This window comes from Mytilus trossulus, chromosome 7 (assembly GCF_036588685.1).
Source record: "Mytilus trossulus isolate FHL-02 chromosome 7, PNRI_Mtr1.1.1.hap1, whole genome shotgun sequence".
In the NCBI taxonomy this organism is placed as follows: domain Eukaryota; kingdom Metazoa; phylum Mollusca; class Bivalvia; order Mytilida; family Mytilidae; genus Mytilus; species Mytilus trossulus.
Window position 1 is genome coordinate 16,633,984 of NC_086379.1, and position 12,386 is coordinate 16,646,369.

Below are 12,386 nucleotides of genomic sequence, written 5' to 3' on the forward strand. Positions count from 1 at the left end.
TTAATTTAGATTTGAAATAAGTTGATATAAATTCATTTGATATTGTCTTTGTAAACCACGTGTAAACTATTTGTGAAATTCCTGAAAATTCTATAAGCCTAAGTAATTTGTTTGTGAGCAAAATAATATGACACGGTTCATCGGTGGTGGTGAAATGGTCAAAAGTAACGGGTAGACTGTTACAGCATTACGTAATTGTGTTTCTTAATACACATATTATAAGCTTATTAATGATTTCGGAGAGCATCAAATAATATGTGATTTTTCGATGAGGTACTGATTAGATTTTGACAGAGCACACACTTAATCCATGATACTTCTTTAATAGTAATTGTCAGCGTGAAAAGTATGCAATAAGCTTGTAGCAATAATTTATGAGAAGCTTTTCGTATTTTTTTTCAAATATTATTTATGTTCTTTAACTTTTACATTTTGTATTTCTTAAATCCGCAGTCAACGTTGATTTTCTTTATAAAACTAATAATACTAAATTATGGAACAGCAGCTTTGGGATATATTTTTCTAATTAATTTATAATTAAAAAAAAATCTTTCGAAGTTGAATAATGATCGTTGACAGATTTTGGGATTTTAAATAATATGAATGTGTAGCCTAATCGTCAAAAGAATTCCTTAAGAGAATTACAAAACATGACTATAGAAATTTTTCTTGCTAATTAAACAATTTGTGGGTTGTTGAATTGAGAAAACAATATGGGATAACACTCAAGATAAACTACAGATGACATGTCATACACATCACTGTAAAATCCTTTTTGCATTAAACATTTTCAACAACCACTGGGTATAAGTTACCTTTTCCCTCAAGCATGTAAAATTTAAACCCTCTAATTTCTCTCGTACATCTTTTCCGGTTGTCATGTTTGATTGAAGATCTAGGTATGGTTAATAATGAAAAACAAAGATAGTTATTTGGCCCGAAATATGAATATAACAGCTTATTAACTGGATAAAGCAATATCAGTTACCGAATTGATTTTATCTATTAAGCTAAATTGTCCATTTTTGGTTTATCTGGTACATGAACTATTCATTTTCCGGTGTAGGTCTCAACATTGAGATTCACTGGCGTTTCATGCATCCATTGAAGGAGATGCGTACATGGTGGGCGCACGGGTATCGACCTTTTGTGAAATAACGTGATTCTCTTAAATTTTGTTTGTATTTTGTTCTTTCTTATTTATTGATTGTAGATTTGAACATTGGTAAACTACTGTTGCTTTAAAGTTAAATATCCGTGTGTATTGAGCTAATACTATGAAGCACTTCCGAGAATGGGAATAATAAACAAGATTTTATAATTATTGTACTCCTCCGATATGAGTTTTTATGTAGATTTAAATAAATACCCCTTTTATAGTTAGGTATCTAACATTATTTTAGATTTCTTTGTATATAGTTTTATTCTATTTGGTCAATTTGTTTTATTGACAGAGGTTTACCATTAACTCAGCTTTAACCACCGATTTATTCCATTTCATTTTCATTTTATTAAAATAAAAAGCATCAATGATGAATCATGAAAACCCTTAGCACGAAGCACTGCGCTATATTCGTGTCTAAGTTCCGCATTGATGGTCATGCAGTTTTATTGCTCATGTTTCCTATGACCAAATTGAAACAAAAAAGTATTATCATTATATAGTTTTAATTTTGCAATTTTAAATGTTTAGGTTTTGCATACGTGACTAGTTTTGTGTTAATTAGTTTGATCGAAAAACGATTTAACGGGTTTTATTGAACTCATTGTAAGGATTATGGCAACATTATGCTATCATATCAATTCATGATGTTTGGTCGTCTGTTTCCAAATTACAAGCTTATTTTTATAAGGTATCAACTGTTTACAAAACTTTTGCATTTTTGAAATACTAAGGGTTTTCTACCTTAGGAACAGCTGTATTTGGCAAAAATGTTAGGAATTAGGGTCCCTTTGCTCTTCACCTAGTACCTTATTTGCCCTTTCAAGGTTATTTGAATTCGAGCGTCACTGATGAGTTTTTTGTAGACGAAACGCGCATCTTTTACACTTGTTCTGTTGATTTAAAGCGTTTGAACTTGTCAGTTTTTATGGAAATCCCTTTTTTTTTGTTATCCCTTTTGCATTATTAAAGCACAAGGTGAAGTGGTTATGTTGAACATAAGGTAAAGCTCATATTTTAAGCGCTGAATTATTTAAATGTAAATGTTTTGTTACTTTGTTAGTGCTAAGTTTCCTCATTATGCAGCTCAGTTATTATCTGTCTTTTTATATGTAATTGTGACACGTGTGTGCTTCGTGTAAAGCTTGGATGTTGATTGCTGAATTATATGTATTAATTTGTGCATTATGCTCATATGTTTAAGGAAATGTTTACCCTTACGGAGCACCTGATTTAACTCCTGGTTTTAAATAAATGGAGTTCGCGTTGTTTTTTTAAATTTATTTTGTAACTGTTGATGTAAAGGTCTTTTAGTTTTATGAGTCTTTGTTGCACTTTACTCCTTGGTTTTGATTGTTATTGTCCTCAATATTATTCCAAACGGAGTAGATATCATGTTTATCCTTCAACATGCTTATAAGTATGAATTTTAAAGTTTTATGAGGTAAGGTATTGATGTTCTGAAAATGAATTTCTGGATTACTCACCACTATTTCCAGCACTCATTAACTAGATTTGTCCACCTTGTGAGTGCTGTTAGTTTATGAAATGTGAATAGTTTAAAACATGCAAAACAGACTACAGTTCGAAAATATGACAAAACTTAAATTTCTAAAATTTTTAAACATACTTCAGAAGCAATATCAGTAAACATACTTTTTCTTAGTTTTTGTTATATCTCAGGTCTTTGAAACATTGCTTTATTTACTGTAGTAAGTCAAGCGCGTATGTGCAATAACAAATTCAAAAAATAATTCAATGACTAAAGGTATTGAAAATTATTAACTTCCATAAATAAATGTTCATCAGAGTCATATTAAGACAAGTCGTAATATATAATTTCTTAAAAAACAAATTCGTTTCCAGACTCTATTTGGTGTACTATGTTCACGTGTTACAATGAAGTTTAATAAATTTGATACCTCTCCAACGACATGCAAATTTCAAAATCGAAAATAACATAGTACAGGAAAGTGTAAGGGTTACTCTTTCCGGTTTTTAAAGTATCATTCTCAGAGTTGGTATTTAAATGTCTCGACAAATAGTGAAAATGGTGACACATGACTTTGTGTTCATATGAAACAGAATTCATAGAAAAAAATCCATCTAAAAACAAACAAAAATACAAATCTTGCATATTTTCACTGTCAGATATATAGATGTTGGCTTGTTACTTTGCCAAAAAAAAATGGAATACAATAACAAGGAAAATTCTCAAAACGGAATGTTACTTCTCAAATGGCAAAATCAAAAGCGCAAACAAATTCAACGAATGAAACACAACACTTATTCCTGAATCACTTTTCAATGAGTGCTTGCATCTAATATATCCCAATAGGAAGAAGGTCAGCTTCATATCTTTCAAACGGTCATCTTGTCATTTCTGTTCAGTGACGCTCGAATTAAAAATGTTGAGATGCCAAATAAAATACGAAGTTAAAGTGCATTGTAGCAATATTATTAGGCAATTCGCAGCAATTATATAAGCGACTGTCAGTTTTCTATCTATATTATTTCTGTTCACATAAAAGGCAATCCCTTCCATGTCAAAATAGCAAGATCAGCTGGAATTATTCAATGTTAAAGTTATTCGAAACGAGTTACTTGGATGGAAATTAAGGACACCAGGCCTTTAATATACTAAACTAAGTCATCGTTGCACGTTTTTTCACAATTTTTACGAATCTATAACATATAATCGTTTTTCAGTCAGTCAAAACTTTTGGGTTTTATTGCCGAGATTTACAGACTGTGACATCAATAGACAATCAATACTGACCCGTGAATAACGTTAACAATACGTGACATGATAGACATGCAATAGCGATGTTGTCTTTTTTTTAAAGATATTTTGCATGCGTTATTATGTCATAACAGTTTATTGTTTTCGTGTATTACATTGTTTCTTTTCACAAACATTAAACACTATTTACATTCAAGTGCACTTGTGTTTACATCCTTTTAATTAGGAGTTTTCCTATAGATGCATTTGATCAGTGTAGTTGCCGAAGTTCTATCGAGAGGTATCGTGATTAAAGTCACTACACACGGAAAAACTATCGACGATTAATAGGTAGATTATAAAAACAGCACATTTGAAAAGATTCTAATAAATCGAAGGATTTTTTTAACAAGAGCGTTTAAGTATTTTGAAATACTAATTTTTTGCAAAATGAATATGTGCTAAAATGTGTGCAATAATCTTGATCATAAACGCTCAATACCAAAAAATTGTTATTTCAAATATAAGAAAGATGACAGAAAAAAAAAACGCCAAAAAAAGGAACAACAAAACCCATCTGCGGACAACCTTGTTTAAATAAGTTGCAACCCTTGATCTCGGTCAATAACATAAAGAATGTATAGTATTCGCAACTTATAAACATAATTCTGTCGAAGCCTTTTTCAAAAACAACTGTGGACGGAATGCACCGAAGCTTAAAGAATTTCAACGTCAGAAGAAGAAAGTAAAACTTGTTTATGATCAGCTATATGTCGACGGCCAGCTCTATAACGAATTTCATCCTCATCAAGAGAATTACACAATACCTGGACAGCCGGTGCGCTCGAATAATGAAAGTTAGTACAACACATAAGACAAAAATAAAGGTCATTCTACTGACAATTGTAATCAACTCAAAGTTACTTTTCTAAATGTATGTGGAATTAAGTCGAAATTGTTGAACCCTGATTTTGAACTGCTTATCAAACAATATGAAATCTCAATCTTTGTAGAGTCTAAAACTGATAAACTTGACCATTTGAATTTACCAGATGATTATACTGTTGTAGCCAAACACAGAAAAAAATGTAACAAAAAGTCTGGTGGTATAATAATTATTTATAAAAAAAGTTTGTCAACATTTTTGAAATTTTTAAAATCAGAGTCAGAATTTGTTCTATGGGTTGAAATTTTAAAAGACCCTACACAACTACATAATTTGAATTCTTCTGTTTTACTTGGTTGTTTATATATTCCACCTGAATTTTCTAAATATTCATCAGATGAAGCCTTCACCGAAGTGGAAGAAAAACTGTTAAAATTTTCAAAACATACTGAAAAAGATGCTTTGGTCGGCGATTTTAATTCAAGAACTAGAAAATTAAGTGACATTGTTGAAATAGATGAACACTTATTTGAGATTCTAGACATTGATAATGAAGTGACAAACGATCAAAATTTTATGTTATATAATCTTATGACAGAAAAAGGTATTCCTACTGAAAGATTTAGTTTAGACAATACACGTGTCAATAAATATGGTAAAAAACTTGTGGAACTATGTAAACGATGTTCAATTTGTATTGCAAATGGTCGTATTGGTAAAGACAAATGTATTGGTAAAACTACTTGCAAAGATGCAAGCCTCGTTGATTATTTAATTGTATCTCCGCATTTATTTGATGAAATTGTAGATTTTGAAGTAATTGAATTCAATCCCATGTTCTCTGATGTGCATTGTCGATTACATTTTTCGATTGACAGTGCACCTACAGTGGCACAAAAGACAGAACAAAATAATAATAAAGGTAATATTTACATCAAATGGAACCCTCAAAAGGCACCCGATTTTGAACAGATGCTTAGTGATGACACAGATCAAGTATTACAACAGGTGAACGGTGTACTCGATCATGTAAATATCGACGATGTCACGCCTGAACAGATTAACGGTATATTGCATGATGTTGGTAGCTCATTGATGAATACCGCATCTTCTGTCTTTGGTTCGAGAAAAAGAAAGCACGAAAAACGAAGTGATTTTAAACCGTGGTTTAATACTGACTGTAAGATAAAACGTAATGAATTTCACAAAGCCAGAGATTCTTACTCAAAACGCAAGACAACTGAAAATAAAGACTCCATGAATAAAATAGCAAAGGAATACCGAAAGGTTCTGAACACAAATTTCAAAGATCACTCTGAGAAATGTTCCAGAGAGCTTAGGTCTTTATCTAGATCGGAAACTAAAGCATTCTGGAAAACATTACATAAATATTCTAGTAGGCGAAAAGAAAATCCAGATATAGATATTGAACTATTTTATGAATATTTCAAAAAATTAAACGCTGGTGACTATGTCGGTGATGTTGAAGATGAGGACTGTGATATAAACGATGTTTGCAATAATCCAATTTGTGATGAGATCTTAAACGGAGTCATAACTGAACTAGAAGTTAGTGAAGCTATAAAAGGCTTAAAAAACAATAAAGCACCGGGCTTGGAAAAAATTTTGAACGAATATTTGAAACATTCGCCTCCTAGTCTAGTATCTATCTATTGTAAATTGTTCAATATCATTTTGAATACAGGTATTATACCTGAAAATTGGACTTCTGGTATTATTAAACCAGTTTTCAAAAACAAGGGTTGTAAAATTGATCCTGATTACTATAGAGCAATTACGCTCATCAGTTGCCTTGGGAAACTTTTCAATTGCATTTTAAATACTAGACTGAATATTTTTTCGAATGAACTGAATATTATATCTGAGAACCAGACTGGATTCCGTAAGGGATATTCTACACAAGATAATATTTTTGTATTACATGCACTTATTGAACTGTATTTTTCTTTTGGGAAGAAACTCTTTTGTACATTTGTGGATTTTAGAAAGGCATTCTATACTGTTTGGCGTACATGTACAGGGCTGTGGAAAAAATTACAAAAAAGTGAAATCAAAGGAAATGTTTTAAAGTTGTGTATAATATGTACAGTGGCATTAAGTCTTGTGTTCAATTTAATGACTCTCAGTCAGAATTCTTTCCATGTCTAACAGGTGTTAGACAGGGGGAGAATTTATCGCCTTTTCTCTTCTCGATCTTTTTAAATGATCTTGAAGACTATTTTTGTCAGCTTAATGGACTTCCCTTAGAATTAGTTAAAGAGAAACTTGAAAGTGAATTACATATTTTTTATAAAATTTTCATTGTATTATATGCTGATGACACAGTTATCTTAGCAGAGAGTAAAGATAGTTTACAAAAAGCACTTGATGTATTTCAGTCTTATTGTTCATTGTGGAAACTACAAGTAAATGTAAATAAAACCAAGGTTATCATCTTTTCTAAAAGAAAAGTAAACCACAATTTAAGTTTTACATTACAAGGTCAAATTCTTTTATTCGATATTAAAAAAACAGTTTTGTTTGGAAAATTACTTATTGAGACTTAGTGAGTTTAATCGAACGTGGTTAACCAAACTGCGTACATCTAATTTACATTTACCTATAGAAACTGGTCGTTGGTTCAATATCCCAAGGGAAGAAAGAACATGTAACTTATGTACAAATGGTATTGGAGATGAATTCCATATTATGTTTATATGTAAAAATGAAAATATTGTTTTATTAAGAAACAAGTACATACCTATGTACTACACAGCTCACCCGAGCATTATCAAGTTTGAAGGTTTACTCTCTTATTGTAATACTGAACTATACAAAAAGCTAGCATTGTTCATCAGAAAAGTTAATGTATTTCTTTGATTTATGTCAAATCGATCCATATATATTGTATATCTTTTTCTTTAAAATCATTCACACTGTTTGGTTCTAATGCGCTGTATATATTGATTTAAATATGTTTAATCGTTCTTCTGTCATGTTGTTTGCATATATTGTATTATATATTTGACCTCATGTTACACGTTTATATGTGTCTGAGTGTTTTCTAATAAATCGTTAAATCGTTAAGCAATTACTATTTTATCAGCTGAATTATCAGCTCAACGGTTGTAAATAAATGTCAAACAATCTAGTTAACTGCATGAACAGTTTAATCTGCAATTACTTTGAAGAAAGCTTAATAATAGAAACCTAAGTAGCATTTTAAGCAAAATTTGTACGGACTATTTATAGCGTTCTTTGTTCTAATTTCAATAAAATCTTGCATGAAGGCAAAACCTTCAAATATTCGACCCACTCAGTTGCAATAAAATAATTATTGTATTATATAAGTACTAGATTAAATGTTTACGACTTTGTCGATACATTATGTTGAGTAGCTTTCTTTCGTGAAGAAATTACGATAATCTCGTTTTTACCCATGACACATTTTTGAAAATTATGAACGAAAGTTTTCCCTTTTTCAGTTTTGTGATTAGGACAAAGTCGTTTAATAGTTAAAAACAATTCTGTACATTTATATAAATGAGTATGATTTCATACGGATGAATGTTTACGCACAACCTTATGTGACCTCCTACACTGGGAGAGTTTATTTCCTGGATAAATATCTACACATAACAGTAATATACAGATACTTTCACGATGAGACGATCTATCTTACTTTATGTTTGTTTGTTTATGAGAAGATACTGCTTATCATTTGCATTACGTGGTAAGGATGTTTTCATTACTATCTGTAGGAATATAATATAATTTGAAAGTATGATTACTTCGAAATATTTTAGCATATTGCTATTCCGGAATATGTGTGTTCACTTCGCGTTTTTTTATTTGCGTTAAGAGTTTTAAATGCAGATTTTTTATTCATTTTCTATTGTTTATTATCCATCTGATTGTGTTTATATTTTTCAATTTGTTCGATTCGCTCGTGTTTGTAACAATGTATTAGATTTTAGCGATTTTTTTTTTATGTATTACTGAAAATTTCAGATTCACCTCAAAAGCTAACAATACCTATAAACATGCAGAAGCTGGAAGAGTATTAGATAAGGATTTAATTTTGCAGATTTTGGTTTTAGTATTTATTCACTTTATCGGCCTTGCATTGGAAATAAATAGTTATCAAAGCTGGTAATATGATTATAATTTAGTACGCCAGACGCGCGTTTCGTCTACATAAGATACATCAGTTACGCTCATATCAAAATATTTATAAAGCCAAACAAGTACACAGTTGAAGAGCACAGAGGATATAAATTCCAAAAAGTTGTGCCAAATACGGCTAAGAAACATTTGTTCTAAAACAGTTGTTGGCATGATACGGGTTATTTTCTTCTCATATTCTATGATGGTATGATACTAAACCCCTAACGTGATTGATTGTGCTTGCTATTCATATGGTGAAGATATAATCTGTCAATCAGTTTGATTGAGGTCTGGGGCTGGCATGTCAGTAACTGGTAAGTGTCCTTTGTTAAATTATGTTGATTGTCATTTTGTTTATTTTCTTTTGTTACTTCTTCTGATATCAGACTCGGACTTTTTTTAACAGAATTTTAATGTGCGTATTGGTGTGTTTTTTCTACATTGCTATAGGTATGTGAGATCTAAACAAACCCATTTTTAACCCCGCCACATTTTTGTGCCTGTCCCAAGTCAGGAGACTCTGTCCTTGGTTTGTCTAAGGCGTCAGTTATCACTAATCTGGCACACATTTTTGTTTTGGGGTCTGTCAAAGAACGCCTCTGGGAGCGGGATTTTCTAGCAGGTTTCATTGGTGGTCTTAGCTTATTCCGCTCTTTGGTCGGGTTGTTGTCTATTTGACACATTCAACATTTCCATTCTCAAATTTAGCGTTTCGTTAACTGTTATGTGACTGTTTATTGTCTGTTCCTTTGATCAAAGTGATGGTATTTTTGCTGCAAAATACTTATTTTAAAACGAAATTCATACCGAACAGAAGAGTAAGCAGGCAAGGATACTACCTAGTTCTCCCTATTTTCTTCTTCAGATATATTTATGATGTTATGTACCACTATAAACCACCTTTTATGGTGCGATTGTATCTCATGAATTGATGTAAACTTAACTAAGGCTACTACACATTTCTAGCTTTTTCTTCATTTTCCCGATATAAATATACTAACTCATTAACAGGGATATTCTCCATAAACAGAAACCACTGAAGTTTGGTTATGATGAAGAGTGAGTGAGATCGAAACTTCAATTTAGAGTAGTGTAAACAATATTTTTATTCAGAAATATTTAAAGTGGTACCCAACACTTGAACTAAAATTAATTTGGCTCGTTTAATTTTCTTAAAATTTTAACAAAGTATTTAATTTGACCCTTTGACATAAATATAAAAATTTCAAAATATTTGAACCAACCGTTTTATCAGAAAAAATACACTGGTTATATAGTTGTTTGACAAAGACTTATTTTGATCTTTGAAAAGCTTAGTTTTTCCCAAACAACACAACGTCAATAACACGTATAGCTGATTTTACAGAGTTATCTCTCTGTAGTGTTAGGGACGACCTTAAATAAATGCGTACATTAATACAATACAATGGACTGGAAAGCAAGTGACAAGTCACTTATACAAATTCCTCTCCTTGAGGAAACTAAGTAATTGGGATAACAAGCATATAGCAAAGAGAAGGAAAATAGTTGTCAAGCTCCACAAAGCATAGTTTTTCTATCTCAGGCGTAGATTAGATTACCATAGCTGTATTTGGAAAAACTTTAAGGAATTTTGGTCCTCAATGCTATTCAACTTTGTACTTTATTTGGCCTTTTTAACTTTTTGTGAATCGAGCGTCACTGATGAGTCTTTTGTAGAAAAAACGCGAGCCTGGCGTATATACAAAATTTAGTCCTGGTATCTATGATAAGTTTATATATAACATTGAAATAGGGAATGTGTCAAAAAGATCACAACCCAACCAAATAGTAGAAAACAGTTTGAGTCCACCAATGGGTCCCCAACACAGCAAATCATACATCTAGACAATGTAAAATAAGCAAATACAGTTATATCAACAGTTAAACTTCGTTTAAAAGTCCGAAATCGATGTCAAAACAGGTAACAGACGAAACTAAGTAAAATGAGCATGACACATACATTAACAACGGAAATGTCGTAATTAGAACTGAAAATGGAAATAGAGGTCAAAGAGAAAACAACCCGAAAAAGAGAAAAAAAAAAACAGCCATCCGGACTATTAGCAGATGATGACATGCCAGCCCCTGACCTCGATTAAACTGAAAGATTATATCACACTAAATGCCTTTGTAGAATATAATTAAAATATTGTAGATGTCATTACAAAATCTACCAGCACTATTCCAGATGAAGATGAAAAGAGAATTAACATATGTATTTATAATATTTACTTATAAATATAAGCCAATATCTTACAAACTATGCACTATTCAGATAACAAGAAAACAAAACAATAATCCGCACAGCCGCCTATAAAGAGAAAAACCTGTTGAGGGAAAATAATCGTGTATCTAATAAAGATTTAGTAAGCTATAAAATGCCACGCCTCAATAAGAATAAACAACCTCATCAGTTAACAATGCATGTTATGCATTTTGTGAATATTTCAAAAGAAATTTTAAAAAATTTGTCAAGATTTTATAACAAAGCAAACATGAAACCATCCACCGCAAAATTGCAATTGCACCTATGCTTATTTCAAGTAAAACAAATATTCATGATGGAAAAAATAAACAGCAATGATGAGTATAAGAACAAATCAAATTCTTCATATTCAACATAAAATATACACTTATATCAAACCTTTTATTTTATCGAGTATTCTATTGTAATCGAATAGCATGAATAATTTATGACTAATTTCAGATCTTTGTCAAGGAGAAACACTGAATATTACCTGTCCGAAAAACTTTGTTATTGTGTTTGATGATGCAAACTTTGGTCGTGGACATTCAGATAGTGAACGATGTACACAGTTATCGGGCATAGAAAGAAATCATTGTGACAACCACGAACAGACCTTAAAAGTCTTAAATGATAAATGTCATGATCAACAGCAATGTATTATTCCCGTGGACAAAGATATATTTGGAAATCCATGTTTAACTGTTACAAAGTACCTATATGTGAAATATCACTGTAAAAGAAAGGAAAATCATGGTATGTAGTGATTTATTTTAAAACATTTTTGATTTCGAAATGAAAATTGGCGCTATTTAGGGTTATTGTCCTTCATCCTGACGAAAGACTTTTGTAGTGCCAATTTTTTGTAAATATTGTATTGGTTATTATTATTTGTATATAATCATGTTTTGACAGCATAGTTGGTTTTAATATAATGACGTTACTGATTGCGACATAATCATAATGTTTCTCGTGGTCGTCATTTAAATGCAAATACTATGCCCGATCACAAGATATTATATTTGGTTTAAGTCAAACAGGTTATATTATGCAATTTTATTATTATTAATTATATTATTTCCCGGTTGAATATAAAGTATATTTCCTTGTCTAAAATTTGTTTAAGCGATTATAAATGAAGGAAGTCCTTGTGCAAAGCACATACTTACACTTAACGTTCTTA

At 31.1% G+C, this 12,386-nt stretch overlaps 1 protein-coding gene across 1 annotated transcript; it reads left to right on the plus strand.

The window, feature by feature from the left end:
• Positions 1-8,417: 8,417 nt before the first annotated feature.
• On the plus strand, positions 8,418-11,967 carry LOC134726206 (L-rhamnose-binding lectin CSL3-like). The gene is made up of 3 exons (XM_063590606.1): positions 8,418-8,503; positions 11,114-11,173; positions 11,666-11,967. The coding sequence occupies exons 1-3, from the start codon at positions 8,434-8,436 to the stop codon at positions 11,965-11,967; spliced, it is 432 nt and encodes a 143-aa protein (XP_063446676.1). The 5' UTR covers positions 8,418-8,433.
• The last annotated feature ends 419 nt before the right edge of the window (positions 11,968-12,386 follow it).